The 12,625-nt window shown below is 33.5% G+C and overlaps 1 protein-coding gene across 1 annotated transcript; it reads left to right on the forward strand.

Annotated features, from left to right (window-relative positions):
- The first annotated feature begins 3,067 nt into the window (after positions 1-3,067).
- On the forward strand, positions 3,068-11,004 carry LOC116006391 (L-gulonolactone oxidase 3). The gene is made up of 5 exons (XM_031246744.1): positions 3,068-3,494; positions 4,955-5,297; positions 8,274-8,529; positions 9,529-10,048; positions 10,604-11,004. Exons 1-5 carry the CDS (start codon positions 3,130-3,132, stop codon positions 10,911-10,913), a joined length of 1,794 nt encoding a protein of 597 aa, XP_031102604.1. The 5' UTR covers positions 3,068-3,129; the 3' UTR covers positions 10,914-11,004.
- Positions 11,005-12,625: the final 1,621 nt, after the last annotated feature.

Genomic DNA, 12,625 nt, shown 5'->3' on the forward strand with positions numbered 1-12,625 from the left:
TATATATATATATATATATATATATATATATATATATATATATATATATATGATGTACTTTCGATACTCAAATAATGTACTTTCAAATAATGTACTTTATATACAAAAATAATGTACTTTTAGTATATTAAAAATGTACTTTTTATTTATGGTTCACACAACTGTGTGAATCATATGGTTCATGTAATAATGATTGAAATATTTTATCAATCAATTATCACGGCTATATTATTTCTAGATAATTTTAATATTAAACTTAGATTATTGTTATCATGTTAATTAAAGCTAAGAATGGCGGTAATAAAAAGATCCGTATATCCTCCTTTGGACAGTCGTTATATCATGGACCACGGTCCACAATGCATTGTGGACCGTGGTCATTGATATTACAGTTTATCGTAAAAGATATTGCCTTACATTATTTTTATATTATCGAATGAAACTGTGGTTATATCAAAATGTAACTGTAGTTGCGTTGAAATGTAACTGCAGTGTATATGAACTCATACTGAATAACAGTTTCACATTTGTTTTTATATTATCGAATGAAACTGTAGTTATATCGAAATGTAACTGTAGTTGTGTTGAAATGTAACTTCAATGTATATGAACTGATACTGAATAACAGTTTCACAATTGTGTTTTTATATTATCAAATGAAACTGTAGTTATATCGAAATGTAACTGCAGTTGTGTTGAAATGTAAATGCAGTTGTGTTGAAATGTAACTACAGTTATGTTGAAATGTAACTGCAGTGTATATGAACTGAAAGTGAATGGCGCGGAAGTGAGGTTGTTTCATCTGTCTGTTTTCATTAATCAAAACGACGTCGTTTTGATGCGCGGTCCACAATGGATTGTGGACCGCGGTCCACGATATAATTTGCGGCCTTTGGATGGTGTAGTTTTGTTTCGTTTTATTTGTCTCAATATGATTTAAAAAAAAAAAAAAAACCACAAGTTAAAAACTTTGCAATTAATAGAGCAATATTGTCCAAATCTTATGGTCTAGTGGCACTCGGTTGCACTCCCGTATGGAAGTGAATTGGTTTGAGTCTCAGTGGATACGATATTGACTCTTTGTGTGCTTCAGTATGTTGAGAAAGTAGTAAAAATCCATATAGTAGTCATTATTTGAGGGTGTATAATAGGTAAACCTCACTCTTTTATACTCCGTAATAGTTTACAAATCACACAAAAAAAGATATATCGGAGATTAGGGATAAAAGAATCCATGACAACTATGCAAAGAATTTAATTAATAAATCTTTATATATATTTGATTTTCAATTAAATCTGCATAGAAAAGATGATGACAAAATATATATAATTGTGTATATTTTATATAAAATAAGATTTGCACGTAAGATCTCATGTCAAACAAGAAATTCATAGCCTAACAGCATAACTTGACCCTCTATCAATATATGTCCAATAATATGGGATTATGAAATTCACAAGTAATTGAATTAAAAATAAAAAGTCAAATATCTTATAGTTTAGTTTATCGGTGGCATAAGTATGATGTTACATGTGTAATTAAAAGCATACCAAATACCAACTGTCCAAGTGTCCAAATCCCTTTTAATTAGTGAATATACAAATATATATATATATATTTTCAAAAAAAATACAAATATATATATTTTCTTATATATGCAAAGCAATTGTAATAACACTACACTTTTTATTAATATTATGCAGTAAGTCTATGTTAGATTTCACCTTTTAAATCCCTGCCTAATTAACAGGATCGGAAGTGAAATTTGCAAGAATGGATGGTTGATAGTTGCAGGCACGTTACAATATATTAGTGGGGTAAGATAGCATTGATGATCATATATCACATGATTTTGCATCTATAGTCAATGGAGTGATCTGATTCATCATATATACTGAATATAAGAATAACAATCAATTGTTCCTGATAAGAATAACAATCAATTGTTTCCAAAAAAAAAAAAGAAAAGAAAAGAAAAGAAAATAATAACAATCAATTAAAACATTGAATATATCTGCAGCCAGCAAAATTAAATACATTGCCTTTAATTTCAAAGTCAATGGAGTAAATAAGTGCATTAATTTCGATACTACAAGTGTACATTTTGTTCTGAAGGAAAGTTTTTTCACAGTAGCTAAAGACATTGTGGTTTAGTAGCACCCAGTTTACACTCCCACGTGAAATGGAGTGGGTTCGACTGTGAAAGAGATCGGAGTAGGTTCGACTCTTAGTGGAGGCAACTCTTTGTAACAGAGTTCTTTTACATTGTTCTTATATTATTTGTCAAATTAAACAATTACTATTATGTCAAAAATTATAGCAGGAACGAAGACATAACTTTATTTCCTTATACTTATATAGTGGTCAATGCTATGCACATTTTGATGGTAAGATGGTAAACTTAGCTCTCTAAATTGCCATCAAACAATTTATATAATATTTTTACTTAAAAAGTAATACATTTATCACGCGTGACCTCTAACACAAGACTAATTGTAAATTAATTAATTTTCATACGTGATTCACCTCATCTTTCATAATTTATATACAAAAACGTTATTAGTTACTAATATGTAAAAATTATACCTAAATGTAACTTTTTTTTAATACTTATGTAACAATTAACGTCATATCTTAATGGTGAAATACTTGCAAGTGTTTTAGATGGAGAAAAAAAAATGACAATGTGAGAATAACTCCTCAAAATAATGAGATGACTCCTTGTGTCTAGTGATAAAAAATTTAACTTCTATTGATCAATTGAGTCATCATCGTAATTTACTCCTTCACAATCTTGTTAGGTCAGACGATTCTATTTTTTGTCAAAAGAAATAAAATAAAAAAAAGGAATATATTTATACATAATAATGTCGATGGATCGATCGTTGCATGTCGTGAACTCCAATTCAAGTAATATAATAACTTCTCAAAAAAAAAAAGTAATATAATAACTAAAAATGCAAAATAATTAATATTGACTTCCTGGCCTTCCAAGCATTATTCTCTTTCCAAATTAAAAAACGTAACATTCCTTAATCTCATCAAACTTCCATAAAAGAAAAGACTCGTAATCCTATAAAACATTAAGGAAACCTTATAATCCTCAATATCTATCATCAAACTTCCAAATGTCATCCATGGCGGCGAACCATCGCCGCGGCGCCGGCGGTGTGTCTCCGGCGATCATCCTCTGGTGTTTGGCGAATGCGGTAATGATGATCTCAATCGCGGTGGCGATGCCGCCTCAGAACCCTCTCCAATGCAACGCGACGGGGTGTACGCTTTACAATTCTTACGGCGTGTGGGGCGACCGGAAGGTGTGCCGGTCGCCGAGAGCGGTGTTTCCGACGACGGAGGAGGAGCTCACGGCGGCGGTGGCGGATGCGAACCGGAAGAAAGAGAAGATAAAAGTGGTGACGAGGTTTTCGCACAGTATTCCTAAGTTGGGTTGCCCCACCAATGGTGTCGATACGGTCTTCATTAGCACTGAAAGGTAAGGAAAATCATTTAGTCGTGTGTTTGAAAACCTGAAAAATAGAAATCATTTTTTGAGTTTCTAGTGTTTGGATGAGTTTGAAAAATTAAGTCAACTGAAAATATTTTTCATCGACTAGGAAAAATCTTTACATTTTGGGGAAGTCATTTTTCGGATCAAGATTACATTGACCAATGACGATGAAGCTAGGCTTCCAGACCAAGACTCTTGTTTCCCAGAGCAATTCTCTGGACGGCCCTAGTTTCGGTTGAAACCAGTCCGCCGGAATCCACAATTTTTTAAACATTTTTTTAATAAATAACATTATTTTTAATATTATTATAAATAGTTTTACATTTTAAATAAAATAATTAAAAACGTTTAATCATACAATTCTACTCATTTTCTAGAAAATGAACTAAACACATTATGATAATTTTTCAAAATGCAACCAAACACTAGAAAGTAAAAATATTTTCTGGAAAATGACTAATTTTCTAGAAAACATTTTAGATAAGTCATTTTATTGCTTTCCAAATGGACCCTTAATTTTCTTCTCTCTTTATTTTTATTTTTATTTTTAAAATTTTTCCAAGTTTTAATTTATTACTCTAAGTGAGAAAATTAAAATTAGTAACAAATATCCCCTACATTGATTTTTTTTAGTAGAGAACTTATGCAAATTAAAATGTTTGGGAATTTTAATTTAAGTTATAATATTCATAAATAAAAAATGGTATAATATTCTTTAATTTTTTAAAAATTAATTTGTTGTAATAAAACTCCTTATTTATGGTCACGGTTTTTGATGGCCCTAAAAACTGGATGAAATTTATGAACTATTCCTATTTTTCTTACTATCTCAAAAAGGTGGTTGTTATTTTCGACCATTATTATCTTGAAGTAGTTGGAAATTGACCACTAAAGACTAATAGTTGGAAATTTTTATGTTTCCGTAAGTTAGGTAAAAAGAAAAAAGTATTCTTCTTTCTTGACAGTACAATAAACATGTTACGTATTAATTGATTTATATTTATTTAATAATAAAAACATGATACACCAATAAGAAATTGCAAATTAAAAAGTAGAAAATATAAGACAAATTTTGGATGTAGTACTTGTTTTATAAACATTCATACTCAATCCTGAAGCACTCATTTTAAATGATAAAAAATGTGTTATCACACTACATAATAGTTGGTCATACATAATTATTAGTAAGAGAATGTAAATTTTTAAAGTACATTAAAGAAAACTTCATATTTTATCTGTCTCATTTCATCTGTCATACTTACTATGTCAAACTTAACATTTATCCTGTTAAATTTGATTTTTTGTGTTTAATACTGCTTGCTTTTAGTGTAGTTTCTAAATATTTAAATTTTGTATATTAATATTAAACATAATATTATGAAAAATTAAATAAAAAATAACAAAGACTCGTTAACTGAATAAGACATAAAATTGGACTGTGACAGGTACAACTCAACTATCGAGGTGGACGTGGCGAATCGGGCGGTGACGGCGGACGCGGGGGTGGGGCTGAGGGCACTGATTGACAGGGTGGAAGGGGAGGGGCTGAGCTTGGTGGCGTCGCCGTATTGGGAGGGCGTGACGGTGGCCGGAGTTGTGAGCACGGGGGCGCACGGCAGCTCGTGGTGGGGCAAGGGCGGAGCGGTCCATGAGCACGTGATTGGGATCAGCCTTGTCGTCCCGGCCACGGCGGCAGAAGGGTATGCAAAAGTGGTGAGCCTCACGGCGGAGGACCCTCTCTTCAACGCCGCAAAAGTCTCTTTGGGATTGCTCGGCGTTATTTCTAAGGTCAGTACACATACTTCCTTAATAACACTCTAAATACATTATGTATCTGTTTAATGTACATTTAAAATATTCTGAAATCCCAACTCCAAAGTTCCTACACCTTAACCTGATAGAAGATGTAAATCATAACAATTCTGTAACTCAACAAATATGACTAAATGCCATTTGAACATAATCCCTATTGAGTTTTGAACCTATTGAACCAGTGTCCTAATCCTGTGCGAGCACATTTAAAATATTCTAATTATACTCGTGGGACATAAATGAAATGACGTGAGTTCTTCTAAATCAATTAAGTATGTTCGAACTCTAGTCTAGAAAAATAATTATCAAACATGATTAGTCTTGATTTGTGGAAAAAAATATTAAAGGAGCCAAATATAGCAAGAGTGTGCTATATATATATTGACAAGTTTAATCAATTTTGTGGTACTACTTTTGGTACTAAATATGTCATGGGTATGCTTTAAAAAAATGTCATGGGTATAGTAAGCCGTAAGTGTTTTAGAGAGTAAATAATATTGAATCGTGCATAATCCGCTAATATTATTTAGAATAGCATAATAACGGTACAAGAATTAAGAGTCAAACCGGATGGCTTGAATAGATTAGAAGTTCCGATTATAGTATTGTCTTCGCAGAATTTAAAGGGTTAGTCCAAAATCCAATAATATTTTATAATATATGATATATTGTCGACCAAGGTCCACTTTGTAGAGTGAACTTTTGTCTAAAATTGTTTCTTTAATTTAATGTTCTTTTGGTACGAATGAAATTAATGCATAAAATAAGATGAATTATGATCCAATTTTGTTTTAAAATTTTATTTATTTTTTGGTTCAAATCAAATTGATATATATAAATATATTATTAAAAGGATCTAGCTAATTTATTGTAGGCAGTTGGAGCCATTTTTATGTACTTGCAATATATTTTATGTACATAAAATTTTATGTACTTAAAATATTATATTTATGTATTTGAGCCCCCAATATAATTTCCTTTTAAAGATATTTATTTATTTTTACCACATTATAGAGTAAACTTATATGCCAATGACCTTGTGGTCTAGTGGCACCCAGTTGTACCTTCATGTGGAAGGGGGTGGGTTTGAGTTTCAGTGGAGACACTGTTGTCTCTTTGTGCTTCAGTAGGTTGAATAGATACTACATTGCAACAGAGCTATCTTAACCCGGGTGTGTTTAGTTTACAGTTGTGGCCCGGATCCATATTGCAAGGTGGACTTGGGTCAATAGCATAATTTACCGTTTAGTTTATGTTAACCAATTTGTTAAAATTTTATATTATCTAAGAATTGATGAGAGAAATGTTACACGAAAGGATTAGATGTGACTAAAAATAAACTACACAACAATTTGACCTAAACAGTTTCACATTTCTCAGAACTACTAAATAAAAGTGTTTAACAATTGTTACGTTAACGAATGGTCCGCTCCTATTATAAGTTATATCAACCTGTCATAATCACTTTGACATATTTTTGATATGTAGACAATAATTTCATTATTCATCATAAATTGCCACCTACGAATACTTGTTTGTAATTTTTATAGTACACTATATTAGTACGTCTTAATTTATTACGATTTGTAACTTATATATTTATTCATTTGTACTTTGTTAGGTTGCCTTTGCTGTATCTATATACTTCAAATTTTCACCTGCTCATGTAAATTAATTTACCCCATTTAATAAAATTAATTTTTTTAAAAATAATTTTAAAGAAAATAAATAGTATTTTAAAAAATAAAAGAAAAACCCAACCCGTCCCCCAGGTTTTGTTTTGGCGAGAGACAAAGGCAGGGGAGGGGGTGAGGGGTTCTAGATTTTTATTTCAAACTCGTGACCTGCTTTGATACAAATTGTTAGGATTAAACATTTATCACGATATCAACAATTATAGCTAGTAGAGAAGACACAATTTTATTTTCTTATATTTGAGTAATAGTCAAAGTCACGTTCTGATGACAGAATGCTGGACTCAACCTTCTAAACAGCCACCCAAGAGATGACATAATTACAATTTTACGTGTAGTTCAATATCCTATTTGACTCTTATTCTTTAATTTATTTAATTTGTGATTTTTGCATATAATATCCATCTATTCTTATTATTGTGATATTAATTCGAATTTAACTTAGATTGTACTTAAAAAATTTGGCTTTTACTTAAAAAAATCTATGACCGGACTAAAAGCAAGACTGCTTGCTTTCTCTTAAAAGCAAAAATACTTTTCTCGGAAGTGAAAACAAAATATTCTTTATTACGGAGTAGTAGTATTCGTAGCTAATAAATATTGCTGAGTTGCTCACCATATGTACGTGTATGGTTTCTAGTTTACTTGGATTTGTATAAAATATTTTGTACTAAATATTTTATTATTTAATTTAACTTTTTTTTTTTATTGAGTAACTTGCAATTGTGTTAACTAATTTACATGCAGGGCCGGATTTTAGGGTGTGCAAGATGTGCTATCGCACAGGGTCCCAAAATTTTGGGGGCCCCTAGTCCAGCCCTGACCTAATAGTTAGCATATGTATTTGTGATTATATTGGTCCAAAATTAGATTTTTTGCATTTTTCTCTTTGCAATTTTTCTTCAATTTGCCGTTTATTTATACTTTGATAGGGCCCCACTTATTTACCAGCATAGGGCCACGCAAATCAAAAAACCGGTCCTGTTGACATGCCAAAGATTTTGTAGTCTAGTGGGACCCGGTTTACACTCCCACATAGAAGGGATGACTTTGTGCCCATATTACACTGTAACATGAACGGTTGTGACTTGTATTTTCAATATAATAATTTTGTTCCCAAATAAATTACAATAAGTGTTGACTCTTATGTAATGTGATTATATATCTGTTACCATTTCAAATGGGTGGTAACAGGTATATATATGATTGGCGGTGCGAGTTGAGTTGTGTATTAATTATTAAAAATTAAATTTGACAGGTGACATTATCATTGGAGCCAGCATTCAAACGTAGCATTACCTTCAATTTCACAAATGATAGCGGTCTTGAGAATGAGTACATTGAGCATGCAAAGAAGCATGAATTTGGAGACCTTCAATGGTACCCTTCCAAAAACATTGCCGTCTATAGATACGATGATAGAGTTCCCTTAAACACACCCGGAGATGGCGTCAATGATTTCATAGGTTTTCAATCAAACCTTGTTCTACTTACCAAGACCATCCGAGCCACAGGTACTTTAATTTAATTTGTTGCTCTCCAGTTTTTTTTTTTTTTTTTTTAAATGGAAAAATTACACTTTTAACCCTTCGATTTTACCATTTTACAATTTAGCTAGTTAGCGTTATCAATTTGGGTCCGATAAGAGATTAAGGGTCGAATATTGATGAATTGAGAATTCAACATATATCATTCTAAATGCTCTGTCGGGTCAGGGTGTGAGAAGTTATTGAAATTGAGAATTCAACATTTTGAGAGAAGGAAGCGCTGTCAATTTGGTTCATCCCTCAATTACCTATTATTTAGTGTCAATAGGGATTGTTTAGTGTCTGTTCATTTATACTTTCTCAACCTGTTGAAGCACAAAGAGTCAATATCACATCCACTAAGGCTCGATCTCATGACCTCCCATATGTGAGAATCATTGCATGCCACAGCACATGATGCTTGACATTTGTTTTGATTCTATTGAAATTTTATACTCAACTCCTAATTTTTCTCTTAGTTAAGCCAATCCAAATAAGATGAAATTATAGCAATTCCCTTGCTAATTTCACTGGCGTTGGTACTAGCTAGGTGTCGTGAATATAAGATGAAATTGGCAAGGGGATCGAGACACATAATATGCTAATTATAGTCACATAAATTGTTAATTGCAAGTACATAATATGTTAACTGTAGACATGTAAGGTGGTGGTTAACATGTTATGTGTATGGAGTTAACATATTCAGTACTTGCAGTTAATAATTTATGTGTCAATAATTATCATGTTATATGTGTCTATATGTTGGTACAAAATGTGTTAATTACAGGTACATAATGTTGATTTGGACCAAGGTCCTAGGGTCAACAATGCAAGGTATACTTGGAAGGAAAATTTAGGTTGGGCTAGGGAGGAAAATTTAGAAGTGCATGTGAAAATTGAATTAGGAAAATGACAATTTCCCTTCTTTAATTACCAAAGAAGTATCTAGTTGTCACTGTATTATATGGATGTTTAATTATGGTGCAGAAAAAGCGTTCGAAAAGAGAAGAGATTTCAAAGGAAAATGCATGTCGGCGACCACATTCATGGCGGCCAAGACACTAATGGCAAACGGATTAAAAAACAACGGCGTCCTCTTCACCGGATATCCGGTGGTGGGCCGACAAGGCAAAATGCAAACCTCGGGATCATGTCTCTACACGTCGCCGTCCGACAGCCTCAGCTCCTGCGCGTGGGACCCTCGGATCAACGGCCTCTTCTTCTACGAAACCACCGCCGTAATCCCCGCCGCCAACTTCGGGGACTTCATACGCGACGTCAAGAAGCTGCGCGACGCGGTGAAGCCCGAGAGCTTCTGCGGCGCGGACCTGTACAACGGCTTCCTCATACGCTACGTGAAGGCGTCGGCGGGGTACCTGGCCCCGCCGGTGGATTCCGTCGTGGTGGATATTAACTACTACCGCGCCGACGACGCCGTGACGCCGAGGCTGAGCCAGGATATATGGGAGGAGGTGGAGCAGCTGGCGTTCTTCAAGCACGGCGCCAGGTAAAGGAGTAGTGTATAGTATTTCGGTTTGTTTAGTTTTATTTGTGTGGTTAGACTTTGTCTAATTTTGTTAGAATCAGTCTCCATCATCCATCATGCAGCAGTTGGCGTTTGGTGTTAGTCGGGAGGTGCCCTTAAGTCAAAGCTAATTACTTTTTAGATGGCAGCCTAGGTGTCCGACCGTATTCGCCGCTGTTTAGGGCTTAACTCGGCCGACTAAGTCAAGTTGGCAACCAAGTTAACTCGCTCAACTCGACAGAGTTAATCGAGTTAACTCGGACAAGTTAGCCTTATTAATATTTTATTATATTTATACATATAACTAGCTCGAGTTAACTCGACTAATTCTGTCGAGTTGGGTGAGTTAAATCTGCGGAGTCGGCCTTCAACTCAGCCCAGTAGATCAAATTAGACGCCCTAAGCCGACGCTTAGGAAGCAATTCGACTCTGTCTAGGACAATTTTTGCAGCAATAATCTCTATATTATTAGCTTAGAAGCTATTGTATGGAGGCTATTTAAGTTCTCTTTTTCATCGTAATATTCACTTATGACAGGCCGCATTGGGGGAAGAATCGGGACGTGGCGTTCGTCGGCGTGCAGGGGAAATACCCAGGTTTTGCCAAGTTCGTGGCGGCCAAGAAGGAATTGGATCCCGACAACGTGTTTTCCGGGGAGTGGTTGGACGAGGTAGTGTTTGGGAAGGGCGGCAGCGGCGTTAAAGGAGACGGTTGTGCGTTGGAGGGACTGTGCGTGTGTTCGGAAGACCGACATTGCAGCCCTTCCAACGGCTACTTTTGCCGGCCGGGAGTTGTGTACAAGGATGCTCGTGTCTGTACCTATTTGGGAACAAACTCCATTTCTTGATCATTTATGTACACTCATTTTCTAAATAATATCTCCATCCAACTTTAAAGTTAATACATAATTGGAATGAGTATCTATCTATTTATTTTGAGTTTTGAATGAATTTTATATTCATTGTAAATGAATTGTGAGGGCTAGCTAAATTACTAATTAAGAAAGTCATCACTTTTTTATTTTGACAAGGAAAACTCACAGTTACTACATTGAAAAAATTCATTTTGTGATTCTAACTAGCAAAAAATCAAAAGAGATAAAATAACCTAGATCACCCATAGTATTTTAATCAGATTAAATCAAGAAGGCTAGTAAGTTGTTGAAATATTGTAATTACTAAGCCAAAACTCTACTAACTTAGCTTGGCTTAGCTTGTCTGATCCCTGGAAAGTCACTCTTTGGCATAAATGAGGCATGCATGCCTTATAGTGTTATTATTGTGTTAATACCAAATTTAGTCATTGATTATAGTGATTTTTTTTTTAAATATAGTCCTGAATATCTTTTTGTGTTAGGTATTCGACTTCGATGTTTTTTTCTTAATTGAGTCCTTTGTAACCATAACTTGATAATTTTTCATCTATTAATACCAAATTTAGTCTTCGAGTATAGTGATTTTATCCAAATTAATCATCAACTATAGTAGTTAATACCAATTTAGTCCTCGACTATAGTGATTTTTATTGATTTAGTCCTTGATTATAACCTTTGACTCAATTAGAAGAAAATTATCAAAGAGTATTTAATACCAATTTAGTCTTCGACTATAGTGAATTTTCTTGATTTAGTCCTTGATTCTAACCGTTGATGACTCAATTAGAAGAAAATTAACGAAGTCGGGGATGCAATTAAGTACATAAAAAGACGTTTAGAACTAAATCAAAAAAAATTATTGTAGTCATGACTAAATTTCTATCCGTCTATCAAACTCATTAACACAGAAATTTAGTTGTATTAGTAACACTAAATTTATATACTCCAAAGGTTTCATTTGAAAAAATCACAGTTATGCCGCTTGACCACAAGATTTTTTTTTATTTTTTATTTTTGAAAAAAACACAAGATCTTTAGCACAATAAGATTAATATATTTAACATAAGTATTAATTTTGGAATTATTTGAATAATTCTTTAATCCTGAGATGGCCCAAAAGTGTTCCTAATGCATTAACCGTCATTCAAATCCCGTTAGGCCGTTAGGGTATAATTAATTACAACTTAAAAGTTGTTAAAAGGAATTAAAACTTAAAAAGTTTAACGACAAACATACATTAAAGTAGGTACATCTTATGTGCTATCAAATTACCAGAACCGTACCTATCATGTGGTCCATAAGATTCAACGTACTCCATCTATGATATAACCCTGAGGTTGTATGGATTGTTCTTTTTCGAGTCAGGAACTAAACTTTAGAAAATGAAGAAGAGACATGATTGTGTTTCAAGTGACAATCTAACTTCAAATGACTATTCTTCTAATAATATTAGTCTAACTCTAAAAAAGGGAGATGAAAAAGAAATTGTCACTTTTTTGAATGCTATTGACTCTATTACAATGTAGTATCTATTCATAGTTACTTTCTCAACCAAATGAAGCACGAAGAGCCAATATTGCCCCCATTGAGGCTCAAACACACCTCCTCTCATATGGAGGGTGTAAACGAATGCCACTAGACCACAAAGTCTTTGGCTGTTGATATATTCTTTAACGTCCTTTCTT

This window comes from Ipomoea triloba, chromosome 15, assembly GCF_003576645.1.
Source record: "Ipomoea triloba cultivar NCNSP0323 chromosome 15, ASM357664v1".
Lineage (NCBI taxonomy): Eukaryota > Viridiplantae > Streptophyta > Magnoliopsida > Solanales > Convolvulaceae > Ipomoea > Ipomoea triloba.

Bases quoted from the DNA above. Each gene is read 5' to 3' on its own strand.
- LOC116006391 (XM_031246744.1), top strand. From the start codon at position 3,130: ATGTCATCCATGGCGGCGAACCATCGCCGCGGCGCCGGCGGTGTGTCT. The intron at 3,495-4,954 runs GTAAGGAAAATC...GGACTGTGACAG, and splicing joins GTCTTCATTAGCACTGAAAG to GTACAACTCAACTATCGAGG. The intron at 5,298-8,273 runs GTCAGTACACAT...TAAATTTGACAG, and splicing joins TGCTCGGCGTTATTTCTAAG to GTGACATTATCATTGGAGCC.